The sequence below is a fragment of the Echinops telfairi genome, unplaced genomic scaffold (genome assembly GCF_000313985.2).
Source record: "Echinops telfairi isolate 266 unplaced genomic scaffold, ASM31398v2 ScPeMD7_1;HRSCAF=3_0, whole genome shotgun sequence".
Lineage (NCBI taxonomy): Eukaryota > Metazoa > Chordata > Mammalia > Afrosoricida > Tenrecidae > Echinops > Echinops telfairi.
In genome coordinates, this window is record NW_022103896.1 from 54029765 (window position 1) to 54045212 (window position 15448).

The following is a 15448-nucleotide window of genomic DNA, read 5'->3' on the forward strand; positions in this document are numbered from 1 at the left end:
GCCGGCGCGCGCACTCACCGTTGTGCTTGGCGTATCCCCAGTGATGGGACATGGTGGCGTCGGCGAGCGGGGCAGAGCAGGAGTTGGCGAGGGGCTCTCGGCGGCGGCTCTGGCGTCTGCACGGTGTGTCCCCGGGTCGCGCGCCACGGGCTTTTATAGGCTCCCGCCAACTTGGTACTCGGGGGCGGCCCGGGGGAGGGGGCCCCGGGTGGACCCGGGCGACGGGGAGGAGGAGGTGACGGGCGGAGGTGATATCTCCGCGCTCGGGGCGGGCCAGGCGCTGGGGGAGGGGAAGGCGTCCTCTGGGCCAGCGCCCGGGAGCTCCTTTCCCGCCGCCCCGGCCGGGCTCGGCTCGCCGCCCGGGCCCCCGCGCCCCGCTCCCGCTCCCGCTCCCTGGTCCCCGGGGCGGCCGGCTAGTCTCGGAGCTCCGGGCGCGCGTCGCCGCCGCGGCTCCGGGCGCCTGGGTCCGGCTGCGGAGCGGAGCGTCTGCGCGCACCCCCTCCCCCTCCCGGCGCGGCTGCGGGCGGCGGCGCGGGCGGCGCGGGACCCGGGCCCCCGGTGCCCCGCGTCCCCCGGCCTCTTTGTGAGCGCATCCTTGGCTGCCGAGACCGCCCGCCCGGCCCGGCTGACCCCGTCCGCGCTGGGGTCCGCAGTCCGGAAAGCTCACTCCCTGGTGACCCTGGCCCGGGGCTGGAGAGCCCGGTGCGGAGCTTTGACCTTGGGGCAAATAGGGATACGGTCCTTGCGGCGCCGGGGAGCGAGCGAGCAGCTCCTGCTGCTGGAGTCACGCGCCGCCTGCCGGACGGCCGTGGAAACGGCCAAGACGGGGCGCGGAGGGAGGTGGCCTCGTCCTTCCTTAGTCTGGGTTGCACACTTGCAGACCCCCTACGAAGTTCTCATCCCCTCCTTCTACCCTCCTCCATTCAAAATATAAATTGGGGCGGGGTGCGGGGACTTCCTAAATAGGTACACGTGGATTTAAAACCCTCCAATGTACAGACGCACACATCCAACATTTCTAGGCAGAAATCCCGTACAAGAAAGACTTTCTTACAAAGAGTGAGAACGTCCCCGACCTGAAAAAAAAGGAACAAGGCGTTTTTGATAGTTAGCAAAGGACATTCTTTTTTAAAAAAAAATATTAGGATTAAAACGCACGTCAAATCATTCCATAGTTCAATCGCGTCCAGTAGAATTGTACATTTGCAACATTCGATTTTCATAAGCCCTCGGACACCTTTGCCTTCTAAGATATATAGATTTATAGATACCATGACGGCAGCGTTGGTGTAATTTAAATATTTTCTTTGGCCCTGACCACAGAAATAATCACCTGTGCCTGTCACCTCCCCCTTTATTTCTCTCCTCCTAATTTTAAAAGAAGCTAAAACATGTCTGTGGCCTTGTAAGATGATAGTGGATGGAAGGCCCTGAGCCTACTGTGCCTAAAAGACAAGAGCGCTCTGTTTTCAGGTGGGGACAGAATTCATTTCCTTTAACGGACTTTGCCACACAATGGGGAGGGGGAGATCTGTCCTGTGGTTTCTAGTACCTTTGTATGTGACAGAAAATTAGGGGCGGGGTACAGGCTTTCCACAGTTATGTCACACTTGACATCGCATGGCATCTAAACCCTCCAACCTCACTGCCATCAAGCGGATTCCTACTCACAGTGACACTGTGGCAAAGAGTACAATGGCCCGGTGGGTTTCTGAACCGGTAAGTTTTTACTGGAGTAGCAAGCCAATCTGCTGGTGGTTTCAAACTGCTGGCCTTTAGGTTAGCAGCCCAACCAGTCACTCACTGGGCTCCGTATATTGCCCATACCTAGGCCTACATAACGCAGCCCTGGTGGTGCATTGGGTTAAACATTAGACTGTTAACAAAAAGGTCGACAGTTGGAATCCGCCAACCCCTCTGAGGGAAAAAGATGTGCAGCCTTGGAAACCCCAGGGGCAGTTCTGTTGTGGCACCATGAGTCAGAATTGACTTGATGGCAATGAGTTGGGAGGGTTTTGTTTGGCAAAAGAGCAGAAATGAGCCATTTTAGATTTCTAGGGCCATCACACCATGTAGCTTCTGTAGAAGCTGTAGAGCACAGTCTCTTGGCAAGCTTGTGGAGGGCAGGGACATCGCTTGGATTCTTCCTTTGAATTTAGGATATTCACCCACAGGGAGCCAGAGAGTTGCTGTGAAACTCTTCCCTAGGCCATGGGCCCTTAACACAGATTAAAAACTAAGAGTTGCTGACAAAGGCCTATGGATGTAAAACGAGGAGCTGTCGAGTTGGCTGTAGCTTAGGGTCACCCCTTGGGTATCAGAGTAGAACTGGGCTCCGTGGAGTTTTCAGAGGTCATGTGTTTCCCGGGGTAGATCTATGAGGCCTCCGGTGTTTGCACCACCAGGAGAGTGCCTATCAATATAACGTCAACTCTGAAAAATGTGTGAAAGGAGCCAGGCCATTCGATCTGCCGGAATCTTTGCCCCTGAGGCTCAGAGAAGCTGGAATTGTGTCTGCATTCACTTGGGGAAAGTAGTAGTATATTTTGATCATTAACTCTCTTTAAAATATCCAACACCACCCAACTGCAGCTCACCAAATGAATTCTTTTTATGGGCTGTTCTCTTTCTTTGTAGAAGAGTGGCTCTAAGTCTCAGTGGAGGGCAGGCCTGCCTCCTCCCCACCCCCACCCCCAGCAGCTGTCACATGCTCCCAGCAAAGCCCAGAGTAGGTCACTGTGGCTCACCTTTGGGTGCACCAGCAGGGATCCACATAGCTTTTAGTACCTTTATTTCCATCTTGCAGTGCCAGTCCGTTTTTATGCTGCAGATGGCTTTGTGCCTTCCTGGAGAGCAGTCAGAATCTGACGTGATGTTTCTGAGAACATCGCAGACCAGTCAGAATCTGACTTGATATTGTTGAGAACATCGTGGACCAGTCAGATTCTAACTTGATGTTGTTGAGAACATCGTGGACCAGTCAGAATCTGACTTGATGTTGTTGAGAACATCGTGGACCAGTCAGAATCTAACTTGATGTTGTTGAGAACATTGCGGACCAGTCAGAATCTAACTTGATGTTCCTGAGAACATCGTTAGAATGCTGCCGTAATGGAGCTGACTATGTGAGAATACGCTAATGTGGGACGTTTGAAAGCACACAGTATTTATTTTATCCCACCCCTGTGTATCTATCAGAGGGAAGGATTGGTTCGTTTAAGATCATTCTAAATTAAGAACCCATGCAAGACCCGAATGAAGGAAGGTCTCTTTCTCTTTTTCTTTTCAGTTCTACCAAAAATATGATGTTATCAATCAGAAAAACATAATTTTTTAAAAAGGAAAAAAGAGCCTAAAGACCAAATATTAGAATGAAAAATCTTCTATTATATGTAACGTTGGTAATATATATATGCACATATCTATAAAATAAAATGGAAGAGTATTTGCTTCTCCCTTCAAAAAAGACCATGAAATTTTGTGAAACGTATGTGGTTTATTATTTACTGTTTAATTAGGAAGCGAATAGGAAAATTAAAATCCAGATAGCCATACATTTGTCTCAATAATTTTGTTGCGGGAGCTATCTAAAACCCCCTGGAACAGTTCTACAAGTGGGCTTTGAAAAACTTGGGGGTGGAGGGGAGTGGAATTAAAAGATTTAAATTTCTACAGAGCTTCCGAAGCCCTCGCTCCCTTTGCTCAGATGGGGTCCCCATGATGGGGGAATTAGCTCTCGGGCAGCTAAGCACACAGTGACCCAAACCCTTCTTAGACTTCCCAAAGCTCTGTGCGCACACGTCTCTCAAGCCTAGTTGTCGTGATTCTGTATTATCAGCAGAGACCATGATGCCACCATCGTTTCCAATCCACCACCCCCTGGAGCATTCAGAGACCGTAGCTAAGCCCCCTGCCACATGGAGGCACTCAGTAAATGACCGCTTCTTCAGCCCCCACCCCCACCCCCGCAGACAGTGCTGAACAGAATCACATGTAATGGGCACAAAAGTGAATAACCTGGGCAGGGTTGGGTGAAAATTCCAAAGGAAAGAGCCTCTGGTAGCAAGAAGGTCTTTTGAGGGGATGGGAGGAGCATGATTGGCTGGGTCATGGCCATTCTAGCCCACGACACGTTTCATTGGTCTTCTCGACTGAACTCCCAGAGGCTGGGAACCATATCACAGAGCTGGCCTCTCTGGCCTCTGTGCCTAGTCCCCCCTTTCCATCCCAAGCGGCTTTTCTTTGCTCTCCTAGGGCCATCAAGTCAATTCCAACACGTAGCAAACCTATGTAGCAGATTGTGAAACCCTGCCTAAGACTAGCGCAGGTGAAAGATCTCAAATAGAGTTACATGCTGACCAGCAATGCTTTGGTCCTAATATCCTCTTACTGGCCTCCTGTTCATCGGACTGGGAGAAAGTAATAAAATCCCCCCTCTGTACCCTAACACTCCCTGTTCCCCTCAACGTGTTTCCCACGCTGGCTTTCTATCTAAGTCGTGCTAGGCTGATTATGTTAATATCAGCTTCACCACGTGAGTACACTTCTCCTTTGCTTGTAGACCACCACCTGGCATGGGGAATTTTTGACTTCCTAATTGTAACAAGGCAATGTAACATTTTCCACATGAGGGCAACTGCAAGCATTGTAAGTGTTTCCTTCTTGTCGAGGGGAGGCATCCGGATTCCCCTGTATCACAAACAGACTTTCCACACCCTAGGGCTCCATGTAAATTATGAACTCTTTTGCCCTGCTGTGGTGGTTCATGTGTGTCCACATAGCAACGTCTTCCTCCCCCTACCCCCAACCACCACTGAGGACCTATTGTTAACCCCCTCCCTGAATCCACAGCCATGGAGATCTCGCCAACTCATAACGGACCCTAGAGAGGACTTGAAGCTGTGAATCGTCATGGGAGCAGACAGCCCCATCTTTCTTCCACGGAGCCGCTGGTGGCTTTGAACCCCTGACCTTGTGGTTAGCCATCCAACTGCTCACCAACATCACCACCACGGCTGTTAGTTGCCATCAAGTGGATACTGACTCATAGTGACCCCATGCAACAGAGAAGAACTTCCCCCACAGGGTTCCCCAGGCTCTAGGCTTTTTTTTTTTTAAATTGGGGGCTCTTACCTCTCTTATCACAATCTATACATTCCTCCAATGTGTCAAGCACATTTGCACATATGTCGCCATCATCATTTTCAAAGCATTCTCTTCCCACTTGAGCCCCTGATATCAGCTCCCCATTTCTTCCCTCTCCCCTCCCCTCCTTCCCTTCCTCACAAACCTTTGATAAGTTATAGATTATTTTTCCCATATCTTACATCATCCTCCGTTGCCCCTCACCCACTTTTCCATTATTTGTCCCTCTGGGAGGGGGTTTTGCTGATCCTTGTGATCGATTGGCCCTTTTCTCCCACCACACTCCCCTAATCCTGGCATCTCTACTCTTGTTGGCCCTGAGAGGTTTATCTATCCTGGACTCCCTGTGTGCAGGCTCTTATCTGTAGCAGTGTGCAGGCTCTGGTCTCATCTGATTTTGTAAGGTAGAATTGAGGTCATGATAGTGGGGTGAAGGAAGCACCAAAGAGCTGCAGGAAAGTTGTGTGTTTCATTGGTGCTATACTGCACCCTGGCTGGAGCATCTCTTCCCTGTGACCCCTCTGTGAGGGAATGTCCAATTGACCTTTTCTCCCATGGGCTGCTGGTCGGTTCAAAATGTTGACTCTTCAGTTAGCAAGTGAATGTTGAACTACTGGGCTTTTTGCTGAGGACCTAATCTTCTGACAATTACCACTTTAAGGACAGGAGCAAAGGCACTTGGTTTATGGGGCTATGACCTCCATTGCTGCTGGAACTGCCAGGGCAGCCTTGGGTTCAGAACCTGGTCTCAAACTTTTCATGGTTATTTTGGCCAAAGAGAAGACTGTGCCGAGCAGAAGAAAACTTCAGGACGGGGGAAGGCCTGGCAGAGCCACTTATCTCGTTGCCCTCCAATCAAGCTGGGACCTGATTAAACTCCACCCACGAGTTCCTAGTTGGCATGATCGACCTGTTACACTGCGTGAGCAGGTGCCTTGCCATGGTGGCAAGACCAGTCCCCCGGGTGCCACAAAGCAGGCCTTTTTGTCGCACACTCTTGCACAACCTTTTCAGAACCTAAAGAGAAAGCTTCCGTTCAGACAGTTGCTGTTTTGTGAAGGAAACAGGGCCACTCTGGAGAGGAACAGGCTCTGCGACCTTGATCTCAGGTGACGAGAAGGCTCTGCCCCAGCAGTCTCCCCAGGGCCTTGCACGCCTCTCAGCGGTGTGCCACTGCAATGCAGAGAAAATGTATATGATAACTTCTCCGTCTGAGTCCTCATCTCACCCTTGAAACATGCCGGCTTCCTTGACACGTTATACAGTATGTATGACATGGGTTGCTATGTGTACGATTTATGTTTTATGTCCTGCATGGTGAGTACAGGTTCAAACACTGTCCTTTGACCCATACCATCCAGAATGTGTTTGGCATTCACCGCTGGCCTGAAGACCCAGGTGACATGAAGCCCGGCTTTGCTGGTTGCCTGGACCATTCGTTCTGCTATCAGTTCACTTTTCTGAATGGCAGCGATCTCATTCTTCAGCACACATTACACGCCCCGTGTGCTGGCACCATGCTGGTGCCTGACAAGCCTGTCCTTTTGGTAGCCACAGGCATGCTTTGTGCAGTCTTGCGGTGGAGGAAAGAGGAGGTTTTCACTTGCTCTTTTCTTTTTCCTTCACTCGATGTCTGTAGGTGGCGCCTTGACCTACTCTGATCTCTGTCTCTTCCATGCTTGGCACATAAGCACTTTAGAAAGGCATGGGATCCTTTCAAATACCATTTTAGTCAGTTACGCATACTTTAAATAGTTAACATATATATGTATACACACACACACACACACACATATAGATACATAGGTGGCGTAGTGGATGCACATTTGGTTGGTAACTGCACAGTCAGAAAACCACCACTCTTTCCAAGGGAGAAAGGCAGGACTTTGCCTTAAAGAGTTATAGTCTTGGAAACTCACAGGGAGAAGTCTACTCTATCCTATCCTATAGGGTCACTGTGAGTCAGCATCAACTCAGTGGCAGTGATCTTATATATTTTATATATCTATATATATATCTATATATATATATATCTATATATATATATAGATATATATATATATACACACACACACACACACACACACATATATACAGAGAGAGTGATATATATATATATACAGAGAGAGTGTCCTGGTGGTGTAATGGGTTGTGCATTGAGTATAAAGCCACGAGGGTAACAGTTCGAAACCAATGAGGGAGAAAGATGAGGATTTCTACTCCTATAAAGAGTTGAGTCTTGGGAACCCACAGGGCAGTTCTGCTCTGTAACTCATGGGGTCTCCTTGAGTTAGGATCGACCTCCTTAACGCATTCACCACCCTGGAGTTGATTCCAATTCACAGCAACCCTATAGGACAAGGTAGAACTGCCCCTGTGGTCTTCTGAGACTGTAAATCTTTATGGAGGTCTAAAGTCTCATCTCCTTCTGAGCAGTTGGTAGTTTCACTACACCTCACCTCCAGGCTCCTCGGGACCTCCTTGCAGATGTGTGGATGTGTGGATGTACATATATGTGTATACATTCCTATCGCAGACAGCATTAGACTTCAGAATGGATCTCAAAATGTCCTTGGTGATGACCTTGACCCACCCCTCTTGAATTATACACAGAGCGATATAGATGATACTGAACGCCTTGTCCCAGCTAAAAGTGCTGCCCTTCCATTGCAAACCTTCTCCTTTAAGCCAGTGGTTATTGCACAATCCCTCTATAACCCTCCGCTCCTCTTGGGGACGAATCAATGGTTCATATCCATTACGCTGCTAAGGAGAAGAGGCTTAGTGTGCAACACAATCTTGACAACAGGCCCTTTGTTAGAGAAGACAAATTAAAGGGAAGAAATGAGACCTGTCTGATGAAATAGCACCAAAACATACCTTTAAATACAAGCGATTTATCATAAGAAGCCAGAGACTTGCATATCAAGTTAGGAGCTGGGCACGCAGCATTATCCCTACTGGGAGCCACATCAGAGGAAGCCCTGCATTTGGTGTGTGCTCAACTTACTGAGTGAAAGGGTTTTTGTCAGAGAAGGCTCCACTCTATTCTAACATAAGCCCCGGGTAGTAATTGCAAGTATGTGACTGTGCTTGGCATGCGTGTACGTTTTGTTCATGAAGGGAAGGAAATTTATCTGAATTTGCTACCGATTTGGTTGGGGTGCAACAGAATATGCCAGCTGGGTATGCTTATTAAGTTTTTTTGAAAACACGATACCCTCCTCATGGGGTGAGCATGTGTGTTAGGAAGAGGTGTCTTTATTATGCCTGTAAAATGGAGATGTAATGTCGCTAATGTGAAAAGTAGGTTAGACTTATTTAAAAGAGGGAGTGGGAACGTTCAAACTAACTTTAACTCTGCCAACTAGTTATCATCAGAGTCCAATGCCAAGGTTCAGTGCCAAGCCTCCTGCCTTTGCACATTAGAAGCTCAAGTGCTGAAAGAGACAAACGACCAGTGGAGAATCCCCTCCTATGTCTCCTAAAACACGTATCTCTTCTTTACTCAGCTAAATTTGTTTTTTAAATTTTAATTCTTCAGTGATAAAGTTTGAATATGTACAATGACTTCACTTTTAAAGGCCTGAATGGTAGCCATATGTGTGTGCACCTAGGTACACACACACACACACACACACACACACACACACCGCCCCCTGGGGGATAAGCAACAAACTGTGGGGGAAGGGAGACAGCAGTCAGTATAAGAAATAAAAATAATAATTTATCATTTATCAAGGGGTCCAGGGGTAAGGGGAGGATAAAAAGAGGACCTGATACCAAGGGCTCAAATAGAAAGTAAATGTTTAGAAAATAATGATGGCAACATATGTGCAAATATGGTTGATACGATGGATGTATGGATTGTTATAAGAGCTGTAAGAGCCCCCAATAAAATGATCTTAACAAAAAAAAGAGGCGGGAGTCCGGTCCTCCGAGTTTGAGAGCACTGCTCCAGTCAGCGTGGAGCACGACTGGCCTTCAACCTCAGGGACTTTCACAGCTCTTCTAGCCCTTCCTCCCCGCCCTCCCATGCTCCTGCTCCTCCTTCCTTCCAGCCATGACCTCTTCGCCCATGCATTCCTTCATCTGTCCGTGATCTGTCCACCCACCCGCCATCCATTCAGCAAAAATGTTCCACTCGCCATCCAGTCAACAAAAACATTTTGAGCACCGCAGGGTTCTCTCGGTGAAACTAGCAGAGATGGTCTTCGGGACCAGGTGATGGTGTGTAACAGAAAGTGTTGCTATCATAAAGCTTCACTGCTTCCATATATCATAGACACATACACACACATACATGTCCCCCACCCCCTACCCACTAAACAAAAACACACATTCAAAGCCCCCACATTGCTATTTTCAAGGCTATATGGATTTCAGGCGTCATACTTTACCTGTTCTGTCTCACTTCATTTTAACAACAACCTTCCAAAGCAAACGTTATTCCCATTATACAGATAAGGAAACTGAGGCTTCGTGAGTTTAAAATGAATCTTTCTTGGTCAGCAAGTGGCAAGTGGCAGTCATGAGACGGACACCAGGTTGTATTGATCCCAGACGTCATGCTCGTCACCACCACCTTTACTACACACACACAGCATCTTGTATGACTGGTAGAACATACATGTGTTTTGTGTTAGTGAGTACAAGAACCTGTACACTTGGTCTATTCTCTGAACAGCAGTGCCTTATAACTAACTTTCTAATTTCATCTTTTCCTGCTGAGTTCTCCCTCGGACTGGACTCTCCCCCAGACATCTGCTCTGCCGGGTGTGATGGACGGGCTGCAGGTTTTGCTTTGCACCCATCCCACTTAGGAGCAGAAGTTGAATGCTACGAGACTCTATATCCCATGATTATTTTCAAATACTTCCCATTGTGAGCTGCCTTCCTGGCAGCCAGGTGCCCTTCGGGAAAACGACTTCCCTTGACCAAATGTGTTTGGAACCATCCAAATCCCAAGTGAGTTGAGTGAGGACAACAAAAATATATGGGCATGTTTGAACAGAGAATACCCCATTTAATGGCCAAAATATTATCTCTGAGCTGCCGGCTCCTCCGGCTGGAAGGAATTTTTAAGTACAAGGGAGAATCTGCTGCCCTGTTTACTGCACAGTCAATTCTCACCTGGCTGAAATTAGCTGCGAAATCACTGGGTTTTATGCCGCTGCGTGCACTCGGTCCCCTGTGACCGCCGAGTTAGACTCCCGGGCTCCTCCTGCTGATTACCTGGGATTATCTACCTGGTCAAGGTGTCAGGTGACCTGTTCATTGACTTTCTGCTCATTGCCTTTATGCCTAGGTTGTTTTCTTTCCTTTTGTACGATCAGAGAGACATCATCTCCAACCAAGCGCATCAACACTTCTCCCGGGTGCGACTTGTGCTGCTCATTCCTTTAGGATTCTGACTGTGGATGTGCCCAGGCAAGTTCAAAATTAACTTCACGGTGGCAGACTTCTGAATGGACAATTAGGAGAGAGCTCCGGCTCCAAACAGCGCTCCAAGGGATTCATCTTGTCAACCTTTGGAAGTCCATCCGTGAAAGAGATGGCACACTGCAGCGCCCCCAGTTCACCGCTCTGCTTTATGTTGCTAATTGTACACGTCCACGGTAACGTGCAGAGCTCCTGGATCAGACTGTTGCTCAAAAAGCATTCTCTTCTAGAATGTCCATGGAGGGTAGTCTTCTGAGCTGGTGTCCAGCACGGCCACATCTTGTTTCCCTGCAAGCAGGAGTCTGGGACGAGGATTGGCTGCGCTTGTTTTTGATGTCATTTCCCCCCATGACAAAGCAGTGCGTTCATCACAGGAACGTCTGTGAATCAATCAAGAGACGTGTGCTGTTATTAATGGACACGCAGAGAAACATGAGTTTAGGTACTGGAGAAGCCATTATTTAGGTATTTGCGTGTTGGTTTAAAGTCAAATGGACATACACAAGATGTAATAATTAACCTCTATGGAGAATGGTCAGGAACCTTAATGGTGCTGTGGGGTTTGTGGTACCGTCTTGAAGTGAGCAGCCAAACCCATATCCCACCACACACTGGGCTCTTCCGCAGAACCCTCTGGGCACAGACTCTTCTTGTCCCCCTTTACAGATGAGGAAACTGAGGCACAGGAATTCCTACCTAACTCACCTGAGGTCACACAGTCAGCTAGTGACTTAAACCCAGACAAGTGTTCTTTCTGGCTGATAACCGGACTACAGCATCCCGGTTCCGCTTTCGTTTAGGTTCCAATTGACCAGTTAGCTTTCTTTCACCCTCAAGGTTCACTTTTAGCTACTAAGATTCGGGACAATAAAATTGCAAAGATAAGAATCCCTGCCAACTCTTCTTTTAGAAACGAATTCTTTAGATAGATATTGATGATTCAGACTAAGTTTTTCAAAACAAGAAAAAAGGCTAGCCATTTAGAATGGAAATCGCATTGCTCTGGAATCTTTCAGAAAAGAGCCTTGGCTGTCAGTTCTGAGCAACAACAACATCCTTCCTCTGAAGCACGCAGAGTGAAGGCAGCGCACAGCTGGCAGTAACGTCAGCAAGCTGCACAATTACTTTGCTGCCATCTTACAAAGCAGGCCCTTGGCTGCCCAGTCGGTTCTGACCCTGCACAAGCTCACAGGACGGAGTAGAGCGGCCCAGGGCGTTGCCCACTCTGCAACCTCACAGAACGCATCCCTGGCACTGCGGAGGGTACATGAGGATGCTCACAGAACGGCCGCGGTTTGCGCCCACCAGCCTCTCAGCATGAAAGTTCGAGCCGGTGTGCTTCGGTCACGATTTACAGTTCTCTGTCCCACCGGGTTCCTGCGAGGCTGAACGAACCTGCCTGCTGTGGGCTTGTTTTTGTGGTGGTTCTGAAACCTTTGTGGAAGGACACCGTTACATCTTTCTCCGCGGGAGCATCTGCTGAGTTCACACACCTGGCCCTCCTCCTAAATGCTTACCCACCCTGACACCTGGCTCCTCTGCTGCCATCTCGGGACCCAAAGGAAGATGTCAGATAGTATGCTGCCATCTCGTGACCAAAGTTAAAATGACATGCAAGCATGATTGGGCCTTCTTGGCATTTCCCTAAGGACTGCCCCCAATAAAATGATTTAAAATAAAAAATAAATAAATATGACATAATTGGAAACGTTTAAGGGATCTAATATCAGCTTCCAAAAAATTAAATTTCCAATGAGCAGCCTCTTACAGAATGAATAAAAATGCAGTGTGTAGTGAAAATAACAAAACTCTGTTTTCGTCATGCTGGTCCTGATGACGACCCCATCCACGTGCGTCAGATTAAACTGTACTTCCTAGGCTTTGGGATGCCGGGTACCCTGGGAAGCAGATCATCAGGCCTGTTTGCGGAGATGCCTCTCGCAAGCACTTAACCATTTGCACTACTTTAGGAGGAATTTTTTCTTTAAAGCTTGCTTTGCTCACAACATATTTTGCTCATGTTCGACGCTCCTCTAATATCAAACAATATAGCATTAATATCAAACAATATAGGATTAGGAGAGAAAACCAGAATGTATTACAATGTTTGTATGTGATTCGGAAATAGCTTTGGGCTATATGTGTTTCTTTTAGACACAGTTTTTTTGTGCCAGTTCGTATTTGAATAACTGGAATAATCTTTTTCTTCACATACAGCCAAGCTTGCTCATAACCGATCAATTCCAACCCTGCGTGGTCAATTACATAAAGGATTACAGCTAGACACTGAGGCCTTACATTTTGCATGTCCTAATAGAATACGCCCCATTCGTCCATATCACTATTTGCTGGTGATATGTGTTTGAAAACTTTGTATCAGGGAGGGGGAAAAATGAGCTGATACCAAGGGCTCAAGTAGAAAGCAAATGTTTTGAGAATGATGAGGGAAACAGATGTACAAAAGTGCTTGACACAGTGAATGTATGAATGGATTGTGATAAGAGTTGTATGAGCCCAAATAAAATGATTTTTTTTTAAAAAAGAGAAAACTTTGTATCAGTAATATCCATAATTATTGATCTTTTTTATACATTCATATATTCTGTCTCCCCACTAAATGGACAGGGGTTATATTTGTACCCTCAAGCTTTTGGTAAATTATTGTTGATGGTCCATAAGCCTTTAGGGAATACTTTATTCGATTATGCTGTTATATGCTATATCACATATTAGACTCTGTAAATCAGATTAGAAATGTTCCTTGGGAACCAATCACAATGATCAATGTATAACCCCACACCGCAACCCCACCCAGATTGACATACAACAGAAACATGGGTGAAAGGAGACAGCAGATAGTGTAAGATATGAAAATAAATTATAATTTATCAAGGGCTCATGTAGAAAAAAAGTGTTTTGAAAAGGATGATGGCAGCATATGTACCAATATGCTTGACACAATGGATGTATGGATTGTTATAAGAGCTGTAAGAACCCTGTGTTAGCCCAGGTAGACAAGAGAAACAAATTCATAGACACTCACATGTGTATAAGAAAGGGTTTTATGTACACGAGCAATTGAGTATTGAGAAAACATCCCATCCCAGTCTAGACCAAGTCCATAAGTCTGATTTTAGCCCACATATCTGATTCCAATCTATAAAGTCCTCTTCAGACTCAAGAAACACATGCAATGATGCTGAATGCAGGAAGATCCCAAGCCAGTGGGTGGGAAGTCTGGTGGATCCAGTGGCATTGTCAGCATCTCAGTACTTCAGGGGTCTCCACGTGGCTCCTCCAGCTCAGGGCACTAGCATAGTTCCATGCGTCTTATCAGCTGCAATATCTCCCAGGGAGTGAGCCATTTTGACCTTCTGTCAACCATTTTCTCTAAGCAGCTCTGAGAAATTCAAGGGGCAGTTTCTACCCCTAAGCTCAAAATATACTTTAACAACAATGATTTTCCATTGCAAACAGGAATAACCAAAGGCAACCACCAAACAAAATAATCAAAACTTTAACTTCCCATGTTCTTTCCAGTAAACTTCTTGGACATATGAGTATCTCTATGAATTTGCTTCTCTAGTCATCCCAGGCTAGCACACGCCCCCAGTAAAATGATTTAAAGAAATAAATGTTCCTTGGTTTCTGAGATTACTTGCATCTTTCTCCCCTGGAGTGGTTTCTGGGTTTGAACTGCTGACGTTGTGGTTAGCAGCCCAATGCATACCCACTGTACCACCATGCAGATGAGATAAATTCACAGCAATAGCTACCTAGATATCATCTTAGAGACTGTTCTTCATAGTATGACCCACTTAATTTAAATTATTTTGTGAACTATTTAACATTTTTTAATCCCACATCCAGAAAAACAAAGCTGGCAGTGCTATCTGCTAGCCTTTTCTCCTCAGCAACTCCTCGCCAGGTTTCTGTTGTACGATGCCTGTGCCTAAAATTCAGTTGTTTGGAATTCTGTGCAGGATCAGGAAAATGTTCCTCTGCAGAATAAGAATGTAGATGTGGCTTCAATGTCTACCCCAAAAGCCCACTTCCCAAGGAAATCTAAACACAATTCAAACAAACAAACTAGTACTACTGCTAACCGTGTAGTGTGTTGTCCAAGAAAGACAATGAGTATTTTTCCAGGATTGATATATGGTCAAGCAATAAGTTACTCACCAAATACTTATTGCATGCTTATGAAACACCCAACACAGTACCGGCAAAGAGGTAGATGTCAGTTTACACGTCTTGTATCCATCCATGCCTCATGGTAGTCTGGTCCAGAGAGATGGCATGCTTCCTCTGGGCAGACCAGTAACAGGCTTGTTCCGGCCTGTTGTCTTAAACAGTAATGAGTCTGCATGACACATGGGGTTTGTACTCAACTGCTAATTGAAAAGTCGGTGGTTCAAACCCACCCAGTGGCCCCTTGGAAGAAAGGTCTGGTGAACTGTTTCTATAAGGATAAGAGCTAAGAACTAACTCCCTGTGGAGCAATGGTGCTTTGTAACACCTGGGATCACCATGAGTTGGAATCCAATGGCAGCCAGGTTTGGGATAATAGCCGTTAAGTTCTACGGTCTTCCTTCACACCCAGTGTATGTCAGCTACCTGTTTACAGTGCTCGAACATTGCTAAGTAAGTGCCCTGAGAGAATCCGCTTGTATATTACCTCTAATGACGAGCGCTCCACACCTCCAAATTTCAAGGGACTTAATTAACACATCCAGTTCGCACTGACCAACCTGGCTTGACTTCACCAAAGTGGTAGTCTATTAAATAATGGCGGCCTCACAGGACTCTGGCGGATGACTTGACTTCCGGCTTGTCAGGCCTCTCCTGGCCCTAGACCATT

The 15448-nt window shown here is 46.9% G+C and overlaps 1 protein-coding gene across 1 annotated transcript in view; it reads right to left on the reverse strand.

Annotated features, from left to right (window-relative positions):
- The window catches only part of CA2 (carbonic anhydrase 2), an 18731-nt gene extending 18518 nt beyond the window's left edge, over window positions 1-213 (reverse strand). Inside the window, exon 1 of the mRNA XM_004697485.2 lies at window positions 19-213. Within this exon, the coding sequence (XP_004697542.1) occupies window positions 19-52 (34 nt within the window). The 5' untranslated portion in view covers window positions 53-213. The remainder of the gene's footprint in view (window positions 1-18) is intronic.
- Window positions 214-15448: the final 15235 nt, after the last annotated feature.